Here is a 26866-nt window from a genome sequence, read left to right on the forward strand (position 1 = left end):
AAGACCAAAACTGGCCTATGAGACAAACTATGATACAACTGATGAGGTCCAGCTATCCAAAATAAAAGTGCTGAATGAAAAGCTAAAAACTGGAAACTGAAAATACGGTGCTGTGAGTGTGATAAGTGTCGTGTATGTGTATGTGTCGATGGAGCTCTGGTACTCCAGATAATGGCTACAAAGGGAAAACAAATGTCAGCTGTGATAAAGTGGTGCGATGTGTATATGTAACAGATGCAGGGAGATATACTACCCTGGGATGTAGTAGCAGTCGCGTCGAAGTCGCTAATAGCAGGTGATCCCTCCTGGATGCAGGATGTGGTACATCGGCGCTGGAGAAAGAGCAAACTGGAGATCTGAGATCCAATGTGTCGAGTATCGTCGGATCTCAGTCTGCTGTTGATGTAGATCAAGAATCCTCCGGATCTCCTGTCGGTGTGGCTATGGGGTCCGAAACCCACAGATCCTCGTGCGGCGTCGGGTACGCTGGTCCTCAGCCTGCTATAGTGTGAGCCCGGAGGTCTGGCTGGAGGGTGGTACAGTAGCTCTCACTCTGTCTGTCTGAAAGAACTGTGTAATAGTCGTCTGGGTGGGCCCCTCTCTGACTAGGACCCGCTGTGTGCTCTACTCTCTGATGTGCCATGCCTCTCCCAGAAAACGGCCAAATGATCTCTGATCCATATCAGTCATACATCCCTGAAGTGAGCTGCTCAATGTGTATCTAGATCTCAACTCTGAGTATGCCGGGCATCTGAGAACAAAATGCTCCTCACTCTCCACCTCTGATCTGCAAAGGGGGCATATCCTCTCCTCCCATGGGATGCCACTGGCTCTGCCACTCTCAATCATAAGCTGATGTGATGATACCTTGAGTTGTCCAATAAGAACTCTCAATCGATGTGGCATATAGATCTGCATATATCTCGAAATCTCTATGAATCCCTGCTCTGATATGCTCAAGAACTGTGTATAGTAATGTGCCATCTTCGATGGCAGTGGCTGTGCAGGGCTGACCCATGTCCTCTGTATATAAATATGCCATATCTCCTGTCTGATGACTCTGTTCCTCTCAGAGAGAGAGAGGGTGTAAGTGGGAGCCTGAGTATCATATAGAAGAGGTGGGAGTCTATCAATATCTAGCCCATGTATATCAAACCAAGCTCTAGTCTGTGCATACCATGATGTGGTATCCCCCGCTCGAGCCATCTCCTGAGATGCCATATATGCTCTATATGCAATGCGATCTCTGTCCATATCCTGAAATCTGTGTAGGAAGCACACTATCTGAAATAATGCCTCGACTAGCATGGGCAGTGTGGCAAGTTCTGCTCACACAATGTCATGTGGGACTGAGGCCTTGCTGCGAATCAATCTAGATATCATGATCACCTGAGGTCTCTCCATCAATGTCCATACATAATCGGCAAGGCCTGGCCCCCATATAGCTACTCCATACATCAGTACTGGAGTGATTAGAGTATCAAAGAGCCACCCCTTGGTGCGGGGCTCCTGAAAATGTGCCTAATGACACTATCTCTCCATAAGAGCCAATGTTGAGTATCCTCTAGTGAGGCCCTCACAAGCTGCCCGTGTCATCGCGAAAGTCCCTGAAGCTGCTGTAAAGGTGACTCCCAAATATACATATGATCCAGTGACCTCAATACTCCCTCCTGCTACCATGAAAATACTCTGTCTGCGTATCTGAGCTGATGTATGGAATATAAGAACCTTGGTTTTACCAAGGTTCACTGTCATGCCTCTCTGTATGCAAAAATCATCCAATGCTAATAAATGCTACTATAATCCCTAAGCTGAGTCTGAGACCAACACAATGTCATCTGCATATAGTAAGATATGAACTGTGGCTCCACTGAGATCTATACCTCCACCGGCTCGCTGTTGAATAAACTCTGCTATCTCATCAATGTATAGCCCAAATAGAGTCGGTGAGAGTGGGCATCCTTGTTTCACACCAATGGTGCTCACAAGGGGATCTGATATACTTCCCGGACATCTGACTTTGCCAGTAACCCGCTCATATAGTGCATTAATACCCCACATCATGTCATCATCCACCCCCAGATCAAGTAGACGTTTGAAAAGCCTCTCTCTCGGAACCATGTCAAAGGCTTTGCGGAAATCCACAAAGCAATAGTACAATATCTGTTTCTTCACTCGTGTCTGGTCGATCAGACAACGGAGAGTAAAGATGTGGTCTATGGTAGAAAATGCCCGTCTGAACCCTGCCTGTCCGGGTGTGCGCATGCACTCTCTCTCTGCCAGCGTGCTGAGCTCCTCCTCCATCACCATGCCATAAAGTTTGTCCAAAATTGGCCCAATCATGATGGTCCTATATGTGTTAGGATCCATAGGATCCCCTAACTTGTGGATAGGTACAATGGTGTGCTCTGTCTACGAGTCAGGGAACCCCTCAGACAATGCACGGTTGAAGAGGTGAGAAATGAGTGGAGCCAATGTGTCTCTGCCATATATAATATGCTCTGCCTGAAGATCAAACTGTTCTCGAGCGCGGCCATGCTGTAACTGTAAGATAGCATGTTTCACCATACTAGTGGTGAAAAAGGATGAAATACCCAGTCTCGGTGTACATGGTGTGGGTATCAGCAGCTGTGCGGGTACATGATATAAACTCTGTGTGTATCCATGCCATACTGCAGGGTCATGTATCGGTGTGGGTGAGCATGGTTCTCTGATCTGCCTCCATGCCTCTGCACAATCTCTGCTCATAAGAAGGTGGTATGCATCCCAATATCTCACCTTGGGTGTTTGGTGTGGCGGGTGGTGGCGCTTCTTCCTTCTCCTTCTTCCTCTCCTTGGTAACTTACCCTCCCTTGATGCTTGCTTGCTTGCTTGCTCCTTCTTCTTGTTCTCCTCTTTCTTGATCTCTCTTTCTTCCTCTCCTTGGCTTTCCTTTTTCCCTTCTTGTGTGTTTGAAATGAAAGAAGAGGTGAGGCATGAAGAGACTGCATGTCGGCTAAACTCAAGCTTTAGAACCGCAAAAAACGCAGGAAAGGAAAGGCGTAGTTTGAAAAGAAATGATTTAAGTATGGTTTGAATTTTGACGTGTGCATCTATTTTCGCATGTATATGTGCGTCTATTGTTCAGATAGACGCGAGTATAGACGCGAATATAGACGCGTAGTTAAAGGCGGATATAGATGCGCATTTGGGATTTATCATAATTTTTTGTTTTTAAGATAAGTTTTGATAGTGAATTCTTATCATAAGTTTTAATGTATTTATGATGATTTTTGTGTATTTAAAATTAAGATATTATGTAAACATATGAATGACAAATATTTTGATGTTGTCATGAATTAGGTTTAATCATGTCAAGGTCGTCATCACCTAGTGCAGTGCAAGCTGGTGAGTCAATGAGCACATCCTCAAGTGAGTATGAAACTGCATCTTCATAATCGAGATGCATGGCTACGAGGAAAAATTAAATGCATGTGTGATCGTTGTTGAGGGTGTATTTTTCGAGCATGTCGAATTGCAATGTTACACCTCAGCTTGTATGGAGAATGGGAATGAGAAATATCACCGGTATTCATTGTTTTTTTTTACCACTAAGATTGCATGTCTATGTTACGGGAATTATATATTAACGTACATGAAACTCCCTTTTGTGATTGAGCAGGATGTGGTGCCACATCCTCAGATGCTCCCTCGCGGGCATCGAGAGGCTGCAAAACATTGACGCGAGGAGGCAGAGTCTTCAAGAAGAGTAGAGACTGAAGACCATGATAGTAGCCCTCATGAAATGCCCCATCAAGCCGTAGAGGATGAGATTTTGGACAACATGGTACACCATCTATTTTCGCAACCGGTTCAAGGAGAAGGTCACTCTACGAAGCCAGATGATCCACTATATGTAGCATCATCTACTCGATTGTATGAAGGTTGTACGTACTCTGTTCTTTGTGCGTCCTTCGAGATACTTAACTTGCAAACAATTTATGGATGGAGTAATGTCAGTTTGGATGCGTTATTGAAGTAGGTATCAATTCAGTTTGGCTTATGAATCATAATATTAATTGTTAATTCTATTTTAAAATCAGACAGAAATATATGTTGGTGGTTTTTTAACTCACTTTTAAAAATATATGTAGGTTATCATAAAAAATGCTTCCAAAAGGAAACAAATTGCCAACTAAGAGAGAGCAAGCAAGACATTACTTGACATCTCTGGGAGGCCTCGATTATGTCAAGATCCATGCATGTGTCAATGATTGTGTCTTATTTTGTGGGATTCATGAGTTTGCACGAGAGTGTCCTGTTTGTGGCAAATCAAGATACGAAGTGGAGATGAAGTCAATGGATGTGCCTCGTAAGGTTTTGCGATAATTTCCGATTGTTCCACGTATAAAACTTATGTTCAAGTGTAAGTTTATTGGAAAGCTCATGTCATGGCATGCTAGTCATTGTTCAAGTGATGGAAAATGGAGGATCCCTGTAGAAACACCTGCATGGCAACATATAGATAATTTGTGGCCCGTTTTCAAAGAAGAGCCAAGAAATTTGAGATTTGGTTTAGGTATAGATGGAATCAATCCATTTGGCATCAAAAGCACATCATACAGTGTATGGCCAGTGGTATTGGTGAACTATAATATTCCTCCATCCATGGTAATTAAAAAGGGACATGTGATGTTGTCCCTTCTGATTCCTGGAAAGCACAAGGTAAAAAACATGGACATTTACTTAGAGCCTTTGATTGAAGAGTTAGAAATGTTATGGGAAGGTATTGAGGTGCAAGATACAAGTGCATCTGCATCCTCTAGAGATTTCACATTAAAGGCCATGTTGTTGTGGACCATGCACGACTTTCCAGGATACGGAGAGTGTTCAGGTACATGTATATAACTCTATATTTGAAATTCAAGACTTGAATCAATTGCATTTTATTAATTCACTTGTTTTTTCAGGTTTAACCACGTCAGGATATCATGCATGTCCTATTTGCGGTCCCTCTCTAGTTTCCTCTAGGCCGGCACGTTTAAAGAAGGTTCTTTCTATTGACCATCCCAAATATGTTCTCCCTACTAATGGAATGACTCCACAATCCCTAACCATTCGAGATTGGAAGAAGAGATGGATTAATGCCGACAGCTACCCTCCACTCGGCATGAGTCGGTAAGAAGTGCATTTCTCTCGATTAACTTTAAAGTATTTAGCATGATGAATTGTTTACATAATATATTGTTTGTTTGTTAGGTTCTCTATATTTTTTTGTCTTCCGTACTGGACTGAACTCAAGATCAATCACCTATTGGACCCCATGCACATATTCAAAAATGTTGTATCTACATTATGGGATCACTTGATAGGGGCTCGTGATTCAGTTAATGTAAGGGAGGATTTACGTAACATTGGTTGCATGAGACGAGCCTCGCCACGCATTGGACCTAGAGGAAAGATTGAGCTACCCCATGCACCTTGGATGTTGTCAAAGAACGAGGAAAAAATAGTGAAGGAACAAATATATAGCTTTCGAACACCCACAGGATGTATGAGATGTCTCAAGGGAGCCTTCATAAAGAAAAAGAAAAGAGGTATGGAGTAACTATCTGGTTTGAAGTCCAACGATTGGCACAAAATGATTCAAGTAAGGGTATCTCTAACCATGAGTATAGTAATTAGTGGAGTAACTATGTGTAAACTTTGGGGTATGATGACTTTTTCCTCAACTAATCATTCGATCTATGAATATTGTTTACATTCAGTTCGTACTTCCTACTAGCATATCCCATTGTGTATCCAAAGATGTACGTGATATCATTTACAAGATGGGAGAGCTTGTGAGGTGTGTATACATTGTATTTTTTCATTATATATCTTTGAATTTCTACACAAAAATAAACAATTCTCAAATATATCTTAACAGATACGTGAGCTTGAAGGAAATTGATCCAAACACATTGCAAGATGCTCGAGTATTATCTGTTGAGGTGGTTTGTTTGGTGGAAGAAATTTTTCATCGATCCATTTTGACTTCTCAATTACATTTACTCGTAGATTTGATTGATGAGATCACACTTTGTGGGGCAGTTCATGTAAGGTGGATGTTTTTTCTTGAGCGCTTTATGAAAACCTTGAAAGATTTTGTAAGGCAAAAAGCACAGCCTGAGGGAAGCATGGCTGAGGGTTGGTTAGTGCAATCATCCCTTGTTTATATCTCTGAATATCTTGTTGATGTGGATCCCTCTCAACCACGACTATCGAAAGATGATGAAGACTTGAGGATGACCTCTATAATACCTCAAGGAAAAGGAATGAGTCAAGTGCTAACAAAAGAAGAACTTCGTAAGTTAAATAGTTTTTGTGTGCTCAATAGTGATGTAATGAGAAAATGGGTGACACTATATAATGAAGCAAGGGCAAGAAGAAAAAGCAAAAGACAAGAATTTTGCACTAGATATGGACGTAATGTCTCATTTGCAGATCATCTAAATGCGCTCACACGTCATATTGATATAGATTGGTTACATGAGGAAATGGAGAGAATGGAAAAAGAGGAGGAAATTAATATATCTCAAGAAGAGTGGGAATACGCACGAGGTTGCTTATCAAAGGTGAGACATACTATCAATTAATTTATTTCTATAAGTTTTATTTTATATAAATAATTGACATGTTTTATCTTTTATCTTTTACTACTAGTGCACATTATTCAATGCACTTTGGTGTGAGGGTAAACATCTTCGAACTCAATGTATAGATGAAAAGAGAAATACCCAAGATTGTGGTGTCCTTGCTCACTTCGAGGATGCCAATGGTACCATGGAAGGTTATTGTGGCTTGATCCAAGATATTCTGAAGCTTGACTTCAAACGATTCTTTATATATGTACTGGATGTGAAGTGGTTTAAAGAAGTGGTAACAAATGGTGAGCATTGCACAATCAGACGTCATCCAAGTGGTTTTGTAATCATTGACTCTACAAAATTTCACCAAAACAAGAATGACACATTAGTACTACCTCAACAATGCGAGCATGTATATATGCAAAGGCTAATTTTTTTATATGTATATATGTGATACATATACACAATATAATAAGTACTTAAGTTTTTTGCTTTTGTTTTTCAAATACAGGTTGTGTATCATCCAATGGTAAACAATAACCGATGGTGGTATTTCATCCCTATATCTAATCGTTCAAAACCAATATATGGTAATATTACCGACATGGAGATAGCAGATGACAATCCAACAATTAATGATGATGTGGATGATGACACCATAATGGATTATATGTGTGATATAGTACAAGATGAACCTCGCGAGGATGTGAACGCAGAAGAAGACAATAATGTGATTGTCGATGATATTGATGAAGTTATTGAGCAATATAGCAACACATTTGATAGTGGGATAGACTTATTTGTTTCGTTACCTCTTGGTAACATAGACCTAGAAGTAGATAGTTTAGCAAGGGTTGATCTCATTGAAGATGAGATGGATCATTCACTGTAACATACTTAATTTGCTTATTGATTCAATGTGTATTCCTAATTCTATGCTTTTTATCAAGCGCACACGTGCATACTCAAGAATCAATAGTCAATTTTAAAGCTAAATTGAATTTTCCATAATAAAAAGGAAGTATCTTTTATAATCTTCAAGTACGTAGAGAAATTACGAGATACATATTGCAATGCTTGCTACTAATTGTAAGGTTTCTGTCGCTTGCCGCTAATTACTTATATCAGGCTTGTCAACTGGAGGAACTACCATTCATTAGAGAGCAATGAAAAAGTAATTATTAACTCTATTTTTTTAATTCAATGATTCAATATGTATTCTTAATTCTATGGTTTTTATCATGCGCACATGTGCATGCTCAAGAATCAATTTCAGGTGGTTAAATAATTATTAACTTTGGTTTTTTAATTATGTGAATTGCTAATTTTAGGTGGTTAAATAATTGTGCGTTTGCTGGCGCGTCTATATTTGCATCTATTTGCGCGGATATATAGACGCAAAATTTGTGTCTATTTACATGCACGTTTACATGCACTTATAGATGCTCTAATAGATGCGTCCGACTTTATGTGTCTAACATGCACGTCTATGCCTCGTTTCTGTTGTAGTTTCTAGATCATATACAAAGGGTGAAGATTTCCTTGATGGGCTTTCGAGATTTACTCTATTTAGTTTTCCATACTCCCTTTGAGTCTACTTCTTTCTTGATGCACCCTAGACTATAGTCATTGTGATGAAAACCTTTCATAATAACCATTTAATGATATTATATTTCCATGAATCTAATAACCACTTTTGTTCGACAATGCATGAGAAATCCTTCTTTTAATAGACCCTTTCTCAGTTAGTAATTTGTGACTATGAAGGTGGACTCATAGAGATTACTTGAAGCCCTTTCTATCTCAAAGCACAAGACCTAACAAGCCAACATCTACCTGGAGACTACAACATGAATTTGGTACCTCCAAAAACATTGTCTTGTATGCAATCTCTAGCCCATAGAAATAGTCATTATCTATTAAAAATAAGTTTCCACCTTAGTCATTTCCACCTTCTATAAAATAAGCTATCTCAACAGTTTTATCACCATCTTTCCAATGGAAGCATCCAAATATAAGAGAAAGCACCCTTTACATAGTATTTTAGCTTTAAACTTCTCTCACTCTAGCTCCAGTGAGTCTGTATTATTATTTGGCTATAATTTATTTATTGTCTAGGCCGAACAGAAGAGCAAACGACCTTGAATTTGTGATCTAACTAGACATGTTGCTTTCTAGCATTGAAATCTATTGTCTTGGCCTCTATCACTTGCTTTTTGGCTTTCGAATCATGCAGTTGCTTCATAATGCAAAACCTTGCAATCATTAAATGGGGGTCAAATGGACTCCGATGGATGAACGGACACTTGCGTTGGATTTCCAACTTCAAAATGTATTAAGGAAAACTACAACTCCTTGATCCGTGATCTACATGTTTTTTTTCAAAAACGCATCTTTTATGAATCTTAAGCCACTTTTGCGCTTTAAATTCTACCTTAAAATCAGCTTTCATAATATGATAGAACAAGTAGTAGGGAAGGAGGCATATAGCTTCCTAGATGGATTTTTAGGGTACAACCAAGTCCAAGTCTACCCAAATGACCAATCTAAAGTGGCTTCTAAAATAGAATGGGGAGTCCTTACTTATATATTCATGCCATTTGGACTAGCTAATGCACTTGTGACGTTCCAAAGACTCATGTGTACCATTTTCAAAGACATGCTTCAAAAACGATTTGAGATTTTTCTCAATGATTTATGCATCCACTCTAGTTGGGAGGATTATCTTGAGAAACTCGCACTTGTCTTCAAAAGGTGTTGATAGTATAATTTGTCTCTGAACCCTCTCAAATGGAAAATTTGGGTAAAGCATGGCATCATTCTATGCCATGTTGTATCCAAAAATGGCATTGCAATAGAAACTACTAAAAGGTGAGGGTTATCATCAATCTACCACCCCCTCCAACACTAAGGGAGTGCAATGCTTCCTTGGAGACACTAGGTACAATTGTCACTTTGTGCTTAACTATGCACCTGTCACTCGACCTTTGTACAAGCTACTAGTTACATGGGAGTGGCTCGAGTGTGAAGCCTCCTATAAAGTGTTAAAAAGGGCTCTCATGATAGCACCAACCTTACAAGCCCCAAACTAGTTGATTACTTTTTACATACATATAGATGCCTCCAAGGTTGCAATTCGGACAGTATTGTGCCAGCTTGGTGAGGGCAATATGACTTTCCCGTAATCTTTCCTAGTCAACAACTCACTGAAGCCGAAATGAATTATTCCACCACTGAATGAGAAGCCATAGCTACGGTATACATTGTCGAGAAGCTTCGCCATTATTTGTTGGCTATGCCCTTTACCTTTTATGTGGGCCATCAAGCTTTTTTATATTTTGTAAACAAACCCTAAGCCATCGTACGCATTGCTATATGGCTTCTCTTGTTGCTAGAATGCGCTTTTTCCATTATCGTACGAAAGGACAAATAACATTTCATGGTTGATCATCTTTCACAAGTAACCAACGCAAGAAGGCCACATGAGTTGACAACCAACTCCCTGGCACTCACCTATATTTCACATTTAAAAAAAAGCTCAGCTCTTCAAAGCTAACCTCACACCTCATTGGGCTAAAGACACAGTACACATTCTATAGCACAGCCTTTCAGAATCCTTAATTGAAAAAGTATGCCTCATCTGCCTTCTAATCAAGACCAGACCATATCAATTGATTGCCTGCCAATTGTACCGCCTAGGACATGATGACCTTCTTAAAAGGTGTGTGTAAGCATGAGATTGAGGCCGCACTAGAAGAGGCGCATGGCGGTATTGCAGGAGGACACTTTGAGGCAACCACAATGGTTGAAAAAGTTCTTGAAGCTCAACTCCGATGGCCTATGCATTCAAGGATGGTAACCAATTACAACCTTTTGAAAAGTTGGGTATAGATTTTATGGGACCAATCAGCCCAACTTTTTAGTACTCGCAAGCTCATTACATTATCCTTGGAATAGACTACATTACTAGATCGATAGAAGCGCGGGTCACTTGTAAAAAAATGATGCATGAACCACTATTAGGTTTCTTTGGGAATAAATCATCTTCAGATTTGGTTGCCCCATAGAAATAGTTATTTGTCAAGGGACACATTTTCTCAATGATAATCCATCACCTTTTATCCACATTCCTTGTCATCCATCAAAAATCCAACCCATACTATCCTCAAGCTAACGGGCAAGCTAGAGCTACCAACTAAGTGCTCATCAATGTTTTGACCAAAACTATTTCAGCTTCACGCTCTAACTAGGATCACAAACTCATGGAAAATCTTAGACATATCTCACAACTTATAAATTTGCACTGGTAAAACCCCATTTCAAATGGTATATGGCACCAATACCCTCAAACCTATGGAATTCTTTGATCCCTAGCTTGCCCATCACTATTCAAGAATGTTGGGAAGGCACCAAAGCATGGAAAAGTTTCTTTTTTGAGTTGGAATGATTCACTAAAACACTTTTGCTAGCCACTCACGCCCTACTTGCAGAAAAGGTTTGATGCAAAGCTTGGTTTTGCAACCATGTCAAACAATGCTCTTTTGATAAGGGGCACCTTGTCCTATTGTTCTCAATCAAAGGGCATAAGCAGATCAAACTCAAATTACAAGGCCTTAGAACATTTCGTGTTCACATGATTACTAGAATTGGCAATGTAGAACTAAAATCTCTAGACAATCAGCCCATTGGCCACTTCAATGGCAATAGATTTTGAAAGTATTACCCCCTTAGACACCTTCGCATAAATCCCTTATGGTAACTACCATTAGTCCTGTGCTACACATATAGCAAACATTCTATGAAAAATGTTAGCAAAATCAACACCTAACTTCACTTGAGCCAAAAATTGTAAATATAAGAGCTCTGACCATTACCAATACTGACTCCGATGATGAGCCTGTCATCCCCACTGCATATCTTCTATTCAACTCACTATTGATTGGTGATAGCCAATGCTCTCATTGATGAAGGATTCAATTATAACACCTTACCGTACTACTACTGGAAGAACCTAAGGCAACCCACCACATTACAGCCAACCCATGCAAGGCTTAACCCCTATGGAGGACGCTCCTCATTAGGTCAGTGGAAGCTTGCAATCACAATTGAGACAAACACCATTCATCTTCTATTTTATGTTCTCCCCAACATAGAAGGAGCTAGTATCGAGATTCTCTTGCGATGTACCTTCAAGTATCTAACTAATTAGTCACCCCTCAAGTATTATATCCTTCTTCCACAAGTCCAAGCATACCCACATAGACCCTTACCTATCTTCACCCATAGGCACAATGCTCGCACAATGGCACTAGCACACATGCTTATATGTGCACTCTTAGCTGCTTAGGAACATTGTTCACATTTCCATTTTAGGCACTTATTCATGCAATGGCACACCTAACTTTGTAAGGCTAATATTTTCCTTCCCATTGTCTTTTTGCATATAAGCTCAAGTCACCACACCCTTAATTAAAAGGGACTTGTGGTAATACCTATAAAAGTAGCTTTGGGGCTTTAGATAGACCTTCATAGCAAACTAGGATGTTTCTAAGTGTTTTTTAACACATTGAATGCCATCGTAATGACTCTTCCTCTATTGGCACCTTATGTATTTACTTTAATAATTGAATCTAACATTACTTATGTATGCTAGTTTGATGTAGGTGGTAGGCCAACTATCATGCAGCTATGTCTCTCTCCTAGTCCATGAAAATTCCAAGTAGTAATACAAATCATAATTGTGGCACCCCATATGATGTGCCATGTGACATGGTCGTAAGGGTCCCTACGATGCCGTGGGTAGTGTATTTCTTCCTAACTCCACGTTCTCCTCTCTCTTTTCTCTCCATGCCTCTTAATGACCGGTTATAAGCACTCGAATTTACAAATCTTGGTGTAAGTTTTCTTCCCTCGATCATTCTTTCAGCTTGCTCATTGTGTTAACCTCTCTTTTAATTATATAAGATAAAATACTTGTCATCTTGGAGAAATTTATAATGTTTGGATGCTTTTCAAAATCATGCAAGTGCATTTATCTTCTCTTTTTCCCCTTTCTATAAAAATATTCACTACACGACCAATATTTTTTATAAAATACATATGGACTTACAATTTTAGTATGTTGAAAATATTATTACTCATCAAATTTAATTAGTTTGGGTCATAGATACATACTATAGGCCGATAGCATAATACATTTCAAGTTTGTACACATAGATATATTTACACATATGTATGGCAAGTCCAATATCTTGATGAACTCTAACTCTCTCTCTCCCTGTCTCTCTATACATACAAATACACTTTCCTTAATTCCACAAGACTTGGATTACATTTCATGCATAGAATCTTATTTCTTGAGTAATAATGCCAATATTGCATGGTTTGTATAGCCAAATAATGTAAAGTTTGTAAATACTACAAGACTTGTATAAAAATACATTTTTCTTTGCTTTACAAAAGTTGCACCTAATAAACTTTCTTAATAATTAACTAATGATCCTCTCAATTTGGTCATTTTATAGAATAACGTTGGAAAATACCAATCAATTCTTTTAGTAATTTTCTAATAGTTTTCCGTGGTTAATTTGCACAACAAATAAAAGTTAGAAAATACTACCAAGAAATCTCAGGCATTCTATGAGAATTTAAATTCTCACAAACTATGGCTACTCCCATACTACACAATGTTGCAGTGCGTAGGGTTAAAGGTTCCCACAGGGGTTTGGCAAGAAAACTGGACAAGATAGATAGAGATGTGTCTTCAAGAGATAAGTAGATTATAGTGAATGTTTCAAGGTTCAAGAGGTACTTCATGGTCAATCACAGGGGTTTGAGGGAGAAGAATGTATGCGGATTCAAGAGCTTAGACTCTCAAGATGGTAGAGATAAGAGAAGGGTTGAAGGTTTCAAGCCAAGTTCTTGAAGATGTTAATAGAGCTTCCAACTCCATGTTCTTAGCAAAGATTACAAGAGTATTATCTCATAATTTCTAACTCAAATCAAGCTTGTTTTCTTGACTGTAAGAGAAATCATAAATTATAAAATCAAGTACAATATGCTATCATGTATCATAAAAAACTCTACATCCCATCATTCACACATGATGCCATAACATGAATCAACTTTGCATGATTACATTCAATGTAGACTATTAGAGACAAAAGCTTATGAGTCAATTACAAAGCTTATAGGGCAAAGAGACTTGCTTCAAGAGAGATTCAAATTGAGTTCCTGATAAGGATAAGTTACCACAATCAAGAAATAAGAGAAAAAGCTCCTCTTAATTAAACACAAAGCATCTATGAATGATCTATAAACATTGCCTTGCCATAGGGGCACATATTACTTGCATATTTTGACAAGATGTCTTCTGTAGAGTAAGAAATAAATTAAAAGAGCAATGCTATAGCTGATTCTCTGAATATGGCTAAAGATATCATTCCAAATATCTTTCGGAATTCACCTCTAATAACGCGGTGTTGGTGCGTTTAGTGTCCAAACTCTACCACAGGGTTAAGAGGCAGCAGGGTGAAGGGAGATTCAAGGAGAGGAGTAAATGGAAGATAAGGGGCTCGAAGAAATAGAAGATGTAGAAGAATACTCCTTGAAAGAAATAGAAAATGTAAAAAAATACTAACTGAGATTAAGCTTGTCAGTTTATTCCTGCATTATGAGAAGATAAAACTCTTCTAGACAAAAACATGTATAAAATAGTACCTACCTCTATGTTACTCAGATTGCCAATCTAATGCTTCCATTGGCTTTGAAAGGGGGGTAAAATACCAACACACCTAGGCAGAATTCTACCAGATCACTCCCTCTTCATCTCCCACTTCAGAGTGTTGTTCACTACTTGAAGACAGCGATCGTGCATCGCATGATTTCACTAATCTTTCTTTTTACATAAAATCCTCTCAAAATAGCTTAAAGCTACATGCTTTATTTTATATGTTATCCTCATCTAGAAGTTGTCTACAATTTTATGGATTTTTATAAGAGATAATATCTAAAATATCAAAAATTGGCTAAAACTTGTTCAAAAATCTATTATTTTTGAACCATGGACACTATTACTAATGCCTAAAATGGCATTGGCTAACTAGATCTATAAGGAGCCCACACTCTAGAGTTTTTCACACGATGTGCACATAGCGGCAGGACATCCACCCCCTCCTAGCCTACACATCCTCCAGCATGTGTCAAAGTCTTACGGATCTACAGTGTCAAAAGAAGTATCTTCTACCATGCCAATGTCTTCATCTTCTACCTCTTCTTCTTCCTCTATGCCTTTATGCTCTTGAATTATATCCAAGTCTTCTAACTCATATGTTGAACTTTGTCTTCATTTGAAGAGCTTGATTCTTTTTTCAGCTACGGGTATCTTCATGCTTGTTCCATCCAATTCAGCCAATGAATATATGGCATTCTTTTTCTAGCTATGGGTATCTTCATGCTTGTCCCATCCAATTCAGCCAATGAATATATGGCATTGTTATGAACGACCTTTACCACATACGGGCCAAACTAATGCTTTATTATCTTCCTAGAAGCACTGTACTGATTATCTAGGCTGCTGTCATAAGTAAGCACCCAGTCATTTTATTGGATAGCTCTTGACCGAAGTCAATGTTGCCTATCAAATCTTCTTTTGCTTTTTACTCTTGTTGTTTTTAACTTCTTAATAGCTACTTGAACATATTCAAGTCTTCTTTCTAGCTGCAATATGCGCAAAGTCAACAACTCTTCTCTATTGATGCCTTCCTCCCAAAGTAGATGACTCCATGTGAGAATAGTTTCTTCAATTGGTATAATTGGTTGTTGTCCAAGCATAAGTTTACCTGGCATATAGCCAGTTAATGTACTATGAGTAGTCTGATCAGCCCATAACGCAAAATGTAGCATTTTAGGCCATTCTTTGATCTTTGCTCTACAAGACTTTGCTAGACCTTTGAGAATAGGTTGATATCCTCTCTCACTATTTCCATTGCCTTCAGGATTGTAGGATTATTTCAAAGTCAATTTGATACCCATTTGAGCAAAGAAGTTGCATGCCTCATCGACATCCAATTCTCCTCTATCTGTGGCTACCTTGCCAACATAGCCATATTTGCAAAACACTTCTTCAAGCAAAATGCAACAAATAGCTTGAGTGGTCTTGGTTGTTAAAGTTTTACCTTCAACTTGATTTGTTAGATCTTCTATTGCAAGCACTAAATACCACATATTCCATATCCCTGTAGGCATGGTTACAAGATCAGTAACCCATCTATAATGTATAGACAAGGGATACGTCGGTTAACATCCATCTTGATGCTTGACCATAGAATACATCTAACACACATAACAAGTTTCAACAAAATGCTCTATATCTCGATACATGTTCTACCACCAGTATTTTTCTTTGACTTTATTAAAGGTTCCCCACCTATGGTCAGCCCATAAGATTTCATGAAATTCCTTCATTACCTGTAGTTGCAACCTTTTATTACCTAAAACTCAAGCAAGCGCTTCTTTCTTTTTCTTTGCATGCATCCATAGATGCCCATTTTAAGAAAGAAGCCATAAGCTTTCCTCTTAATGTGCTTGAACTCTTCATCAGTCCAAGTCTCTTTCTTCTTAATTGTGCTCAAATATTGGCCAATCTTTAGCCAATCTTCTTCATAATCTGCTTCTAGGAAATGAACTAGAACTTGAGCAATGCAATGAGCATGTTGGCTTCTAGTTGACCACCCTTCTACCATAGATAAATCTTTGATCTTTGTTGTTGTATGCTGATTTTCAACAATACATTTTCCTATTCTTACTGTACTTAATGCTATACCATGAAAAAGATTAGCTTCACCTGCAAGATTCAGCTTTGGGTTTGTATATGCAGCAAGTGAAAATGTACTTTCAACATCCATGGAATGAAATTCAGCAAGTATAGATTCTTCAGCTTCATCTTCTTCCATAAGCTCTTCTTCATTGTCATATCTTGCATGTGACAGCATGTTAGCAACTCGATTTTCCTTTCCTGTAATATTTTTTAATTCGGGGTTGAGAGATTTAATATATGCAATCCATCTTAGCATAGCAATGTTGGGTGTAGAGTAGCTAGCAATCATGCCCAAGAGTGGAAGACAATTTGTTTCTACCACTATGGAAGCACCTAGAAAGTATTCACGGTCACACTCTAATGCTGTTACAACTCCACACAATTCCCTTTTTATTTGTGTATACCTTCTTTGACATTCATTGAGAACCTTTTCTCCAAAACAAATTGTATACCTGTGACCTTCAAGGTCTTCTTGGCCAACAACCCATCCTATCCCAATGGGACTTGTATCTACAGTAAGGATGATAGGTTGACCATTTGAATAATCAGCTTTTTTTAGAGTGGGGGTTGAAATTAACAACTTTTTTAGTTTGCATACAGTGAGAGTATACTCTTTTCCCCAAGAGAATCTTTGGCATTTTCTTAATAATTGATAGATATTTTTGGCTACATGAGAAAAATGTGGTATCCATACGAGATAGAATACACATGCACCAAGAAATCTTCTCACCTTTGAAATATTTATGCATTTTTCTTGCATTCTGCTGATGGCATCTATCTTCATTGGTGAAGGTTTACTTCCATAGGGCCCACACAGATGCTCGGCCACTAGGACTTCTTCTACTCCAAAAATCAACTTAGTTCTAGAAAGGGTAAGATGTACATCTTCTAGCCTTGTCAAAATCTTGTCACAATCATGAATATAGTTATCTACAAATATACTGCAACCATCTTCATCAAGCTTCTCATTCTTTTCATTGACTTCACATGCCTTGATAGGTACATCATCAACAAATGGAAGAGTAAGTTGTGGAATAAAGTTCCTTAAGACTTTGTGCATGGCATTCATCATATGGGCTACAGAGTTTTTGCACCTTGTGGTAGAGTGCACATGCAGACCAATCCAAGAGGTGTCTTTATTGTGGTAATGTCTCAGCTTTCTAATGAAAGCTGAAATTGGTCATATCCTGAATATAGGTCGCCCATAGAATAAATTGCTCTACCTGCAAAAGCTTTAGCAAACTTGTCAACAATTTGACTCAAACCAACATTTCGGATGGTGATACGATTAGCAGGTTGTAGATCTTGAATGAATCGTAAGGATCCATTTTTCTTGGGGGCACAGTAAACCATCGATTTGAGTAAGGTGCTGAAGAAGGTTCTAAAATCTTCATTCTGATCTTCTCATTTAGAAGTTCCAATAATTTGGGCAAGTGAGCCCTTGGAACAGGAATGGACTTGATGTTTCAAGGCACATATGGGACAGTAAAAATGACCATAGGAGCCATAATATTTGGATCCACACAAGCTATTTCACTTGGCTCAAATGCAAAGATTTTCCATGTTTCATTAGCATTTTCATAAAAGAGTGTCTTTCAGCCAGTGAAAGGAAAGAATTTTCACCTATTTTGAGCTCTTTTATATTTTCAGATGTGCACTTGTAACCAATGTTGGAAGGATTAAGAATACTTGGCTAATTTGTCGCCCTATCAGCCAGCCCTACACTTTTAGGAGGCAGTGGGACTAGTTGACTTTCTTATCCATCGTCTTGTATTTTGTCTCCACTTGCACTTTAGCCTTATTGAGTAAGCCAATGTCTTCCTCCTCAATAAATTCTTGAATTGTTTGATAAAAATCCAATGTACATACTTCTGTGGATTGATTTTCAGCTTGATTTTATGTATGAGCAGCTATATATATTTCAGCTAGTATGTTAGTACTAATTAGTCCAAAAAAAATGCTCAAAATATCTTCATTTTTAGCCATCATGTCATAAGTTTTCAGCTTCCTTTTTACATGACATAAATATTTTATTTCAACTTTAGTCATGTTGGAAGAGACTTATAACAGCCCATACTATTGGGTGTACATACATACAAATTTTCTAGAGACACAGTTTCTGTAGCATAAGGAGGTTCAATCTTTTTACATGACACACTACCATAGCCTCCTTTTACAGCAGTGCAGCCAGAAAACCCTTGAATTCTCAAGAATTAGGAGGCATAGGATAATCACGTAGTCGATCTCTATTTCGATTATGGTTAACACACACATTAAGAAATTGGACAGCTCGTTCATTATCCTTGCTTCAGATTCGAGCATATGAAGAACCATCATCAAGAGCTTTTGTTTCCAAGTGGGCTTCATAAATGTAAGGTTGCCTAAGAATGATAGGGTATAAGAGTCTTGAACGAAAAAGTGAAAATTATCTTTTATGTCTTCAATAGTTACCTGCACATTAGGACGTGCAGCATATAACTCTCCAGAAGAGTTGTTTGTAGCTCTCAATCGCCAGCATGGATCAACATCTATGGGCCATCAGCTGCTTTCATAGAGACTCCTTGCCATGACGTTTATCTTAAAACCATGGTCTAAGAGTGCAATACATGGTGTTTCTTTTTCTCCAATTTTGATGACTATCTCCATTGTTGCTCTTTCCCAATGTGTACGGGAATAGTGATTGCTTGGAATGAATCAGGCTTCTTCCTCGTCATGCATGTGCTATATACGGCCTTCTTTTTGAGAGCTGGACTGCCCAACTAGTTTGGACCAACCGACCATTACATTTTCATCCTTTACTTCTTTAATTTTTGTATCCATATGCTTTCTTTAGCCTCAATTGCTACAATTAACTCTTTAAATGCTTCAAGCTGAATTCCTTGTGCAATAATCTTCTCTTCATCTTGCACAAAGACTCGAAGAGCTTGCAAAAAAGCGTGCATTATATCTTCAGCATTATCACCAACATATTGTCTTTTTCTTTTGAGTACATTAATAATTACATCATGAAATTCATGTTTGGCAATTTTGAGAATTTCACCTAGGGTGAACTCAATTTTACTTCCCAGAATTCATTCTTCTAGAACTCGTTTGAGATCGGTTGCAGATTCTATGTCAGATTGCAATTTGTAGCCTGGATGCTTGCCTTTCTTCTTTTCTTCGATCTTCTTTGTTTGTGACGCATCTTCCATCTCTTGATCTAGGGTTATATTTTCAGCAAGTTTTGGTTGTTTAGGTGTTGTCTAGTTATCTGTTTCGGAGGGCCAGAAGAGGAAGGACCTGGTTCATCGTCTCTTCTTCTTTTTTCTTCAATCAAGACTTCTTTATGATTAACGTTAGTCAAATGTGCAAAGGTAGAAAAAGAATCTAGCGGTTCTTTCCAACCAGTTATTCCTCGAATACACTGACTGGTGTTAGTCAAAAATTATTTGGCTACTTTGCCGCATTCTATTTAATCTAATGCATGCATCCATACTTTAGATTGCACATTAGCTTTATATGATTTCAAATTTGATTTAGTTGGCTCAATTTGCAGCCCATAGGTAGTTGCATCAATTGCTGCATAGGCATTCTTTATAGCTAAATCTTCTAATCATCTACATGAAATTTTCTGTCTTTCCAAAAGATGAGCTTTTGTGCTTCAGTCTCACGAAAGGCAGAACACTCCCTCTTGTCATGTTGTTGGCTCTCACACCAAATACAATGTCTCTTATAGCCTTCTCTCATGGGTCTTTGAGTTTATGATTGTCCTTATTCTTCAACTTTGATATCTAGCTTCTCCACCTTGGAACTAATTTTTGTAAGATTCAGATGAAGGTCATGCATGCTTTTAATGAGTTCATCCATGACATCGTTTTTAGAAGGAATATAAGAAGAAAGAGTGGGTTGATTAGTTAAAGGAACAGGGGATTTTGAAGGTGGAACAAGCTCCATCAATGAAGTTGTTGAAGTTGAAGTAGAGCCAAATCTTAGTTGCATTTACTCTCTTCAAGCAATCATGTTAACTGCATCAATAACATCTATCCATGAGGTCTTGACTCCTGATTCAAAGATAGCATCTTCTAGGCAATCAACAAACTTCTCTTGTAGAATAGGATTTGCACCCTTAAGGAATAATTCAATCTTTTGACCTTCCATACTTTGTTGGTCTTCAACATCAAGTTGTCCAAATTTACTTTCAAACTCATGGTATAAAGTTGTTGTAGCTAAACCTTTGTTGGGTTTCTCAACCCAATTAGTGAAACTTTTCTTCTTCGTTAGGCTAGAGTCTTCTAAGAAGAATTCTTCGTGTAAGGATTTTTTGAATGCATCCCAATCCTCATCTCGCTGAAAAAGACCATGGATTCTTTCTTGAAGACCATACTTGGCTAGTCTGGCAAAATAGTGACTCCATGCATGTTGTGGTACATCAAAAAATAGCATTTTCTCAACATACAAGCGAACGAAAATAGAGACATTTTGACCATTGAATTTTTTAAATTCCCACTCAACTTCCTCTAGGGCCTTGATAGCTATGGAATCAATCTTCTCTTTGTCTTGCCTTTGTTGTTGTTGTTGTTGTTGTGACATTTGGATTTGTTTTTGCTGAGTTTACTTTAGTATGCTCACCAATTGTTGTAGAGTATCGCCTAAGGAATCCCCCCTCTTGCAGTTCTGTTACACCGACCTTTATGTCGGATTCACCAATGTCGCAGTGCATAGGGTTGAAGGTTACCATAGGGGTTTGGCAAGAAAACTGGACAAGATAGATCGAGATGTGTCTTCAAGAGATAAGTAGATTACAGTGAATGTTTAAAGGTTAAAGAGGTACTTCATGGTCAATCACAGGGGTTTGATAGAAGAATGTATGGGGGTTCAAGAGCTTAGACTCTCGAGATGGTAGAGATAAGAGAAGGGTTGAAGGTTTCAAGCCAAGTTCTTAAAGATGTTAATAGAGCTTCCAACTGCATGTTCTTAGCAAAGATCACAAGAGTATTATCTCATAATTTCTAACTCAAATCAAGCTTGTTTTCTTGAGTGTAAGAGCAATCACAAATTTTAAAATCAAGTACAATATGCTATCATGTATCATAAACAACTTTGCATCCCATCATTCATACATGATGCCATAGCATGAATCAACTTTGCATGATTACATTCAATGTAGACTATTAGGGACAAAAGCTTATGAGTCAATTACAAGACTTGTAGGGCAAAGAGACTTGCTTCAAGAGAGCTTCAAATTGAGTTCTTGATAGGGATAAGTTACCACAGCCAAGAAATAAGAGAAAAAGCTCCTCTTAATTCAACTCAAAGCACTATGAATGATCTACAAACATTGCCATGCCATAAGGGCTCATAATACTTGCATATTTTGACAAGATGTCTTCTGTAGAGTAAGAAATAAATCAAAAGAACCGTTCTGTAGCTAATTCTCTGAATATGGCTAAAGATATTAGCCCAAATATCTTCTGGAATTCACATCTAATAACACGATGTTGGTGTGTTTGGTGTTGAAAGTCTACGATGGGTGTAAGAGAGAGCATGGTGAAGGGAGATTCAGGGAGAGGAGTAGATGGAAGAGAAGGGGTTTGAAGAAATAGAAGACATAGAGGAATACTCCTAGAAGAAAATTAAAAATGTAGAAGAATACGAACAGAGATGAAGTCTGTCAATTTATTCCGGTATCATGAGAAGATAAAACTCTTGTAGACAAAAACGTGCATAAAATAATACATTCCTCTATGTTACTCAAATCACCAATCTAATGCTTCCATTGCCTCCGAAAGGGGGGTAAAATACCAACACGCCAGCGAGAATTCCGCCAAATCACTCCCTCTTCTTCATCTCCCACTTCAGAGTGTTGTTCACTGTCTGAGAACAGCGATCGCACGTCGCATGATTTCGCTACTCTTTCTTTTAACATAAAATCCTCTCAAAATAGTTGAAAGCTACATGTTTTCTTTACATGTTATCCTAATCTAGAAGTTGTCTACAATTTTATGGATTTTTAGAAGAGATAATATCAAAAATTGGCTAAAACTTATCAAAAAATATAATATTTTTGAACCATGGACACTAACACTAATGCCTAAAGTGGCATTGGCTCTCTATATCTATAAGGAAGCCGCACTCTAGAGTTTTTCGCACGATGTGTGCGTAGCGGCATGACAACGCTTATTTGCAACAACAATTGGATTGATGCACATTTAGAGACAAAAGGCAATTGTTATATACCACAAGAATTATGTCTTCCTTTCTTAGCTTTAAATCAAGTATTATCCACATGGTGTGAAGAGGATAACCAAGGTGATACCTTCAAACTGACAACCTATTAATACCTTTTAGTTCTCACTAACTTGTGTCTTCAAGTAATTTTGCAGGTAACAGGGTTACCCCTTCGCCATGTTCTTAGTTCCTTGATTTGGAAAAAATTCCAATCTTCCAAGTTTCTTAAGTAAATGTGGCGTAAAGTAAACATGAGTATGCTACAAAGCCCCAATGTATATTCCTTTTATTCATATTGGTTCATAGCACCTCTCATGCATTTCATATAAAATATAATGTAGCTAAGATTATTGAAAAACTTTATCTTATTTTCACTATGTCTAAAATTCTACACTCTATGAAATTTTCGTGATACACTCATTGGTAACATAAACAAATATATGTATACATGTGTATTATTAAGAAAACAAGCTTTATCATATAATGAATATGGTCCTCTTTATGCAAATAAAAAATCTATTAAATAAATATAGTTTTAAATAAATTTCTCTCTCTCTCTCTCTCTTACTCTCTTTGTGATAAACTTTTATTTAAAATGTAAAAATTATATGTAAATAAACATAAGATTCAGCTTCTTGTTTATCCAAGTCACTAAATTTGACTTTTACGTTATAGTAGAAAGCAAGAAAGTGGTTTGTAAAGTCTTTGAAATTCATCTCTTCAAGTTATTTGTTGCGTTACCATTATAGTAATAAGAACTCTTAACCATTTCAATCATGGAGGTTGTAAATATAACATGATCCACTAGCTTTCAATATGTCACTCATTGATTGAATAGTAGATTGTTTCTACATAAAGCGTCCCACATATATTATTGTAAAATATTTTATGCAAAAATCCCAATTTTTATTGTCTGTCTTAACTTTCATTGACCAAGTCTTCCAAAGTTTTTCGATTATGCGCCACTTCATATTGTCTGGTAGTTCTAACAGTATATCTATTTTGCGAATGTGTTGAAATAGTATGTATTAGGTCTATTAGAAGTTAAATATTTATAGCAATATAATTAGATAACAAACTCTCATAATATCATTTTGGTTTTTTAGACTCTATATGTTTGATAATTAAATCTTTTTGGATTGAAATATGCTTATTGGATTACAAGGTATGGTGTTTTGGTTTCATATTATCATCTAATCATAGAATAAGCTGTAAAAATGTATAATAAAATAAAAATAAGTTTACTATATGAACATTTTATATACAATATTATATTTTTTATTTAATACATCATTTTCAATTAATAAAATTTTAAATAAAAGTTAATTTTTTTGAAAATGATATATAAATGTACAATCGAGTTTTTTATATTAGAATATGTGGAATACATTCTAAATTTTTGTACTATATGATTATGTAATGATTATGTATATAGAATTAAAGCTTAGATTTTTCAAGATAACAATTATAAATAAGATAAATTTATCAAAATAATATCATAAAAAAAGTATATATGTAGTTTAATAAAGTTATTATAATTATATTTTTAAAATAAAGTTATTTCTTTTGTAAAAGTTTATAAATCTTAAAATTTTTTAACTTATATAAATATATAATATTATAAAAAATCATTAATCTAAAATTAAGTATTAATTTAAAACACATAATAATTTATTTAAAATTTTATCTAATAAACTTATCATTATTAATTATGAGGAGTGAAAAAGAAGGAAAGCTTGGGATAGGAAAATCTTATGAGGTAACTCTCTTAGAGTCAATTCATGTGGAGCGAATGCTCGTTTATTTTATTTACAACATATGGGAGTGATTATTTTGGGGGTATATTATGATAGGAGGAGGAGAGGGAGAGGGAGAGGGAGAGGAAGGGAGAGAGTACTAGTGGCCCGTGGGGTTCTATGCGAGTAAAGTGTGTGTATACGTGCTCGGTGTGTAATAAGTGTAGTCGTATGCATCACTGGCGCAATAATATGAATTAGCTGGAGAAGCTATAAAGGGCATAGCCGAGGTAGCAGTCCTTGTACTGCACACGAGCAGCGAGAGCGCTATTGCAGATGCGCCAGATGTCGGAAGAGAGGGCCCGGAGGCAGGACTGGCAATCGGAAGGGGAGGCAGAGGCGGAGCAGGTGGCAAGGCCAAAGGCGGGCGCGTTCCCTCCGCCGTAGCGGGCCTTGAGGGAGAGGTGATCGGTGTATGGGGTCTCCTGCACCAGGTAGGCCAGCAGCGCCCCCACGTGCCCCCAGTATGCGCTCCCCTGCGGTATCGGCTTCGGGCTGCACGAAGCCGCCACCATCACCTGGTCGTTGTAAGCCTGTGTCGAGCCGGCCGAGTCGGCCGCGACGCCTGGCGCCCCCGAAGCCGCTAATGATAAATATGCGATATTCATCAGGACTACCAGCAGCAGAAGCTGTACTGCGTACTTGCGCTCAAGATTATGCGTGGCCATGTTTTCAAATGTTAGTGATGAGGATCTTCCTGCATGCAGTCGAGATCAGTACACAAGTAATTACTATAACTTCAATGTGTGAGAGAGAGAGAGACAGAGACAGAGACAGAGAGAGCGCCTGCCTTACCACCCTAGACACTTACCACAGACAGACACAGAGCAGCTTGATCGGAAATCTTTTACTACTGCCATTGCTCCCCCTTTTACCCGTTTTATAGAGCTAACTCTAAGTCTCCAGCCGCCGCGATGTGGAAAACACGTGCTATTCCCAGCTTCGCCCAAGTGCGTTGGAGCCAACTAGTCAGCTCCATCATTTGCTTCCTTCTTTAATTTGCTTCTATTCTTTTCCTCAGAGCACAAGTGACTACGGGTCCAGGTTTTTTTTACCTTTCTGTATATCAGGGATGGGCTGAATTCGATGCGAGGGCGAGAATCACCTTTCAAAAGAAGATCAGGGTAAACTTTTCAAGGAGCAATAAGTACATGATCCACCACACAATGTTTTCCGAATTCTATGAAAAAGGAAAGGGAATCAATCTCAAGTGCGTTCTTCTTTTGGTAAAATACCCAACCCATGCACGCCCACTTATCCTAATAAGTAGAAAAGTTCACTCAAAATTCCCTCGATACTAGAATGCATTTTAGGTGCATCCATCTAAGGTGTTCCCATCCACCAAAGCCACACGTCATCAACCTTATCAATAAACTTAAGCAATGAAGTCAAAAGCAGCACAAGTTGACTAAAAACAAGCTAAAAGATCAATTACAGTGTGCCACATTCTAAAGCGACTGCTATTGGGTCATAATGGATAGTTCCTACATTAGGTGGGTTGTTAGACTTAAGAAATAAAAGGAAAGCCATAAGTTTGCACATGCAACCCACAGGGAGTTCTAAACAATTTATTATTTGGAAGAAAAGAGAGATTTACTTATCGACCTTTGTTTCATACACACACACCCACCCACACATACACCTTCCCATAACTCTTGTAGGTCATCAACAATGAATGGAGCCAATTCAAAACATCGACACGTAGTTAAGAGGCCAAATCAGTGAGGAATTGGTTTGGGTATTGAAATTGGATTAGAGAAACATATTATAGTATATTAGGAACCATTGAGCAATAACACTTATAAAAACATCAAAATATGCAATCTTGTGATTTTGTGGGAACAATGTTGTGCATTAAGCCCACAACTATGTGATAGAGAGTGAGTCTACTTGTTCGCTTCCATATTCCTTAGACTTGCTCACAACAACTAATAGGCAAAACCTTGTCTTCTTACCTATCCACATGGACACTAGTTAGAAATCTACCCACCCACATTTGGATTAACGAGGGTTAGATGACTTGCATGCTTAAGTACTTGAGTTGTGAGTCCTAATCTACCGTCCCATAGCCTCCATTGCAAGATCTTCAACTGAGTGCTTTCTAGGACATGTTTGGGGTGGCTATACATAAAAAGAAGTAAGGATGCTTTTTACCTAGAGGCTGCCCACAACTAATCTCTAGCTTGCCTTTTGAATTGCTTTGGCCTCTTGCTTTGGCCTCTTGCAACATCACCATAATTACCTTAACCACTAGTCCATGATTGCATTAGAGAGTAGCCCATGATTTAAGGAACTGACTTAGACTATTGAAAGAAACCAATGACTAAAAAGAAAGCATCCCTTGTACTTCTGTGGCCCAAAGAAAGTGCACAATAAATGAGGAAAGTAGTCCACAATTCAAAACAAGTATCATTCTAACATGCCTTGTTGACCATGAT

At 37.9% G+C, this 26866-nt stretch overlaps 1 protein-coding gene across 2 annotated transcripts; it reads right to left on the bottom strand.

The window, feature by feature from the left end:
- Positions 1-24379: 24379 nt before the first annotated feature.
- Positions 24380-25381, bottom strand: LOC148009312 (antifungal protein ginkbilobin-like protein). 2 transcript variants are annotated; one of them, XM_087673604.1, is made up of 2 exons: positions 25240-25297; positions 24380-25121 (listed from the first exon to the last, which is right to left on the bottom strand). In XM_087673604.1, exon 2 carries the CDS (start codon positions 25094-25096, stop codon positions 24626-24628), a length of 471 nt encoding a protein of 156 aa, XP_087529730.1. In that variant the 5' UTR covers positions 25097-25121; positions 25240-25297; the 3' UTR covers positions 24380-24625. The 2 variants fall into 2 exon arrangements, with proteins under 2 accessions (XP_087529730.1, XP_087529729.1); XM_087673603.1 differs by having other exon boundaries at positions 24381-25125; positions 25240-25381.
- Between the last annotated feature and the right edge of the window lie 1485 nt (positions 25382-26866).

This window comes from Lygodium microphyllum, unplaced genomic scaffold (assembly GCF_053477565.2).
Source record: "Lygodium microphyllum isolate KBCC unplaced genomic scaffold, Lygodium_microphyllum_v1.1.10 scaffold_31, whole genome shotgun sequence".
NCBI classification, from domain to species: domain Eukaryota; kingdom Viridiplantae; phylum Streptophyta; class Polypodiopsida; order Schizaeales; family Lygodiaceae; genus Lygodium; species Lygodium microphyllum.

Coding starts and splice junctions, on each gene's coding strand:
- LOC148009312 (XM_087673603.1), bottom strand. CDS start 25,288: ATGGCAGTAGTAAAAGATTTCCGATCAAGCTGCTCTGTGTCTGTCTGT. Junction 25,126..25,239: donor CTGCTCTGTGTCTGTCTGTG/GTAAGTGTCTAG, acceptor GACTGCATGCAG/GAAGATCCTCATCACTAACA.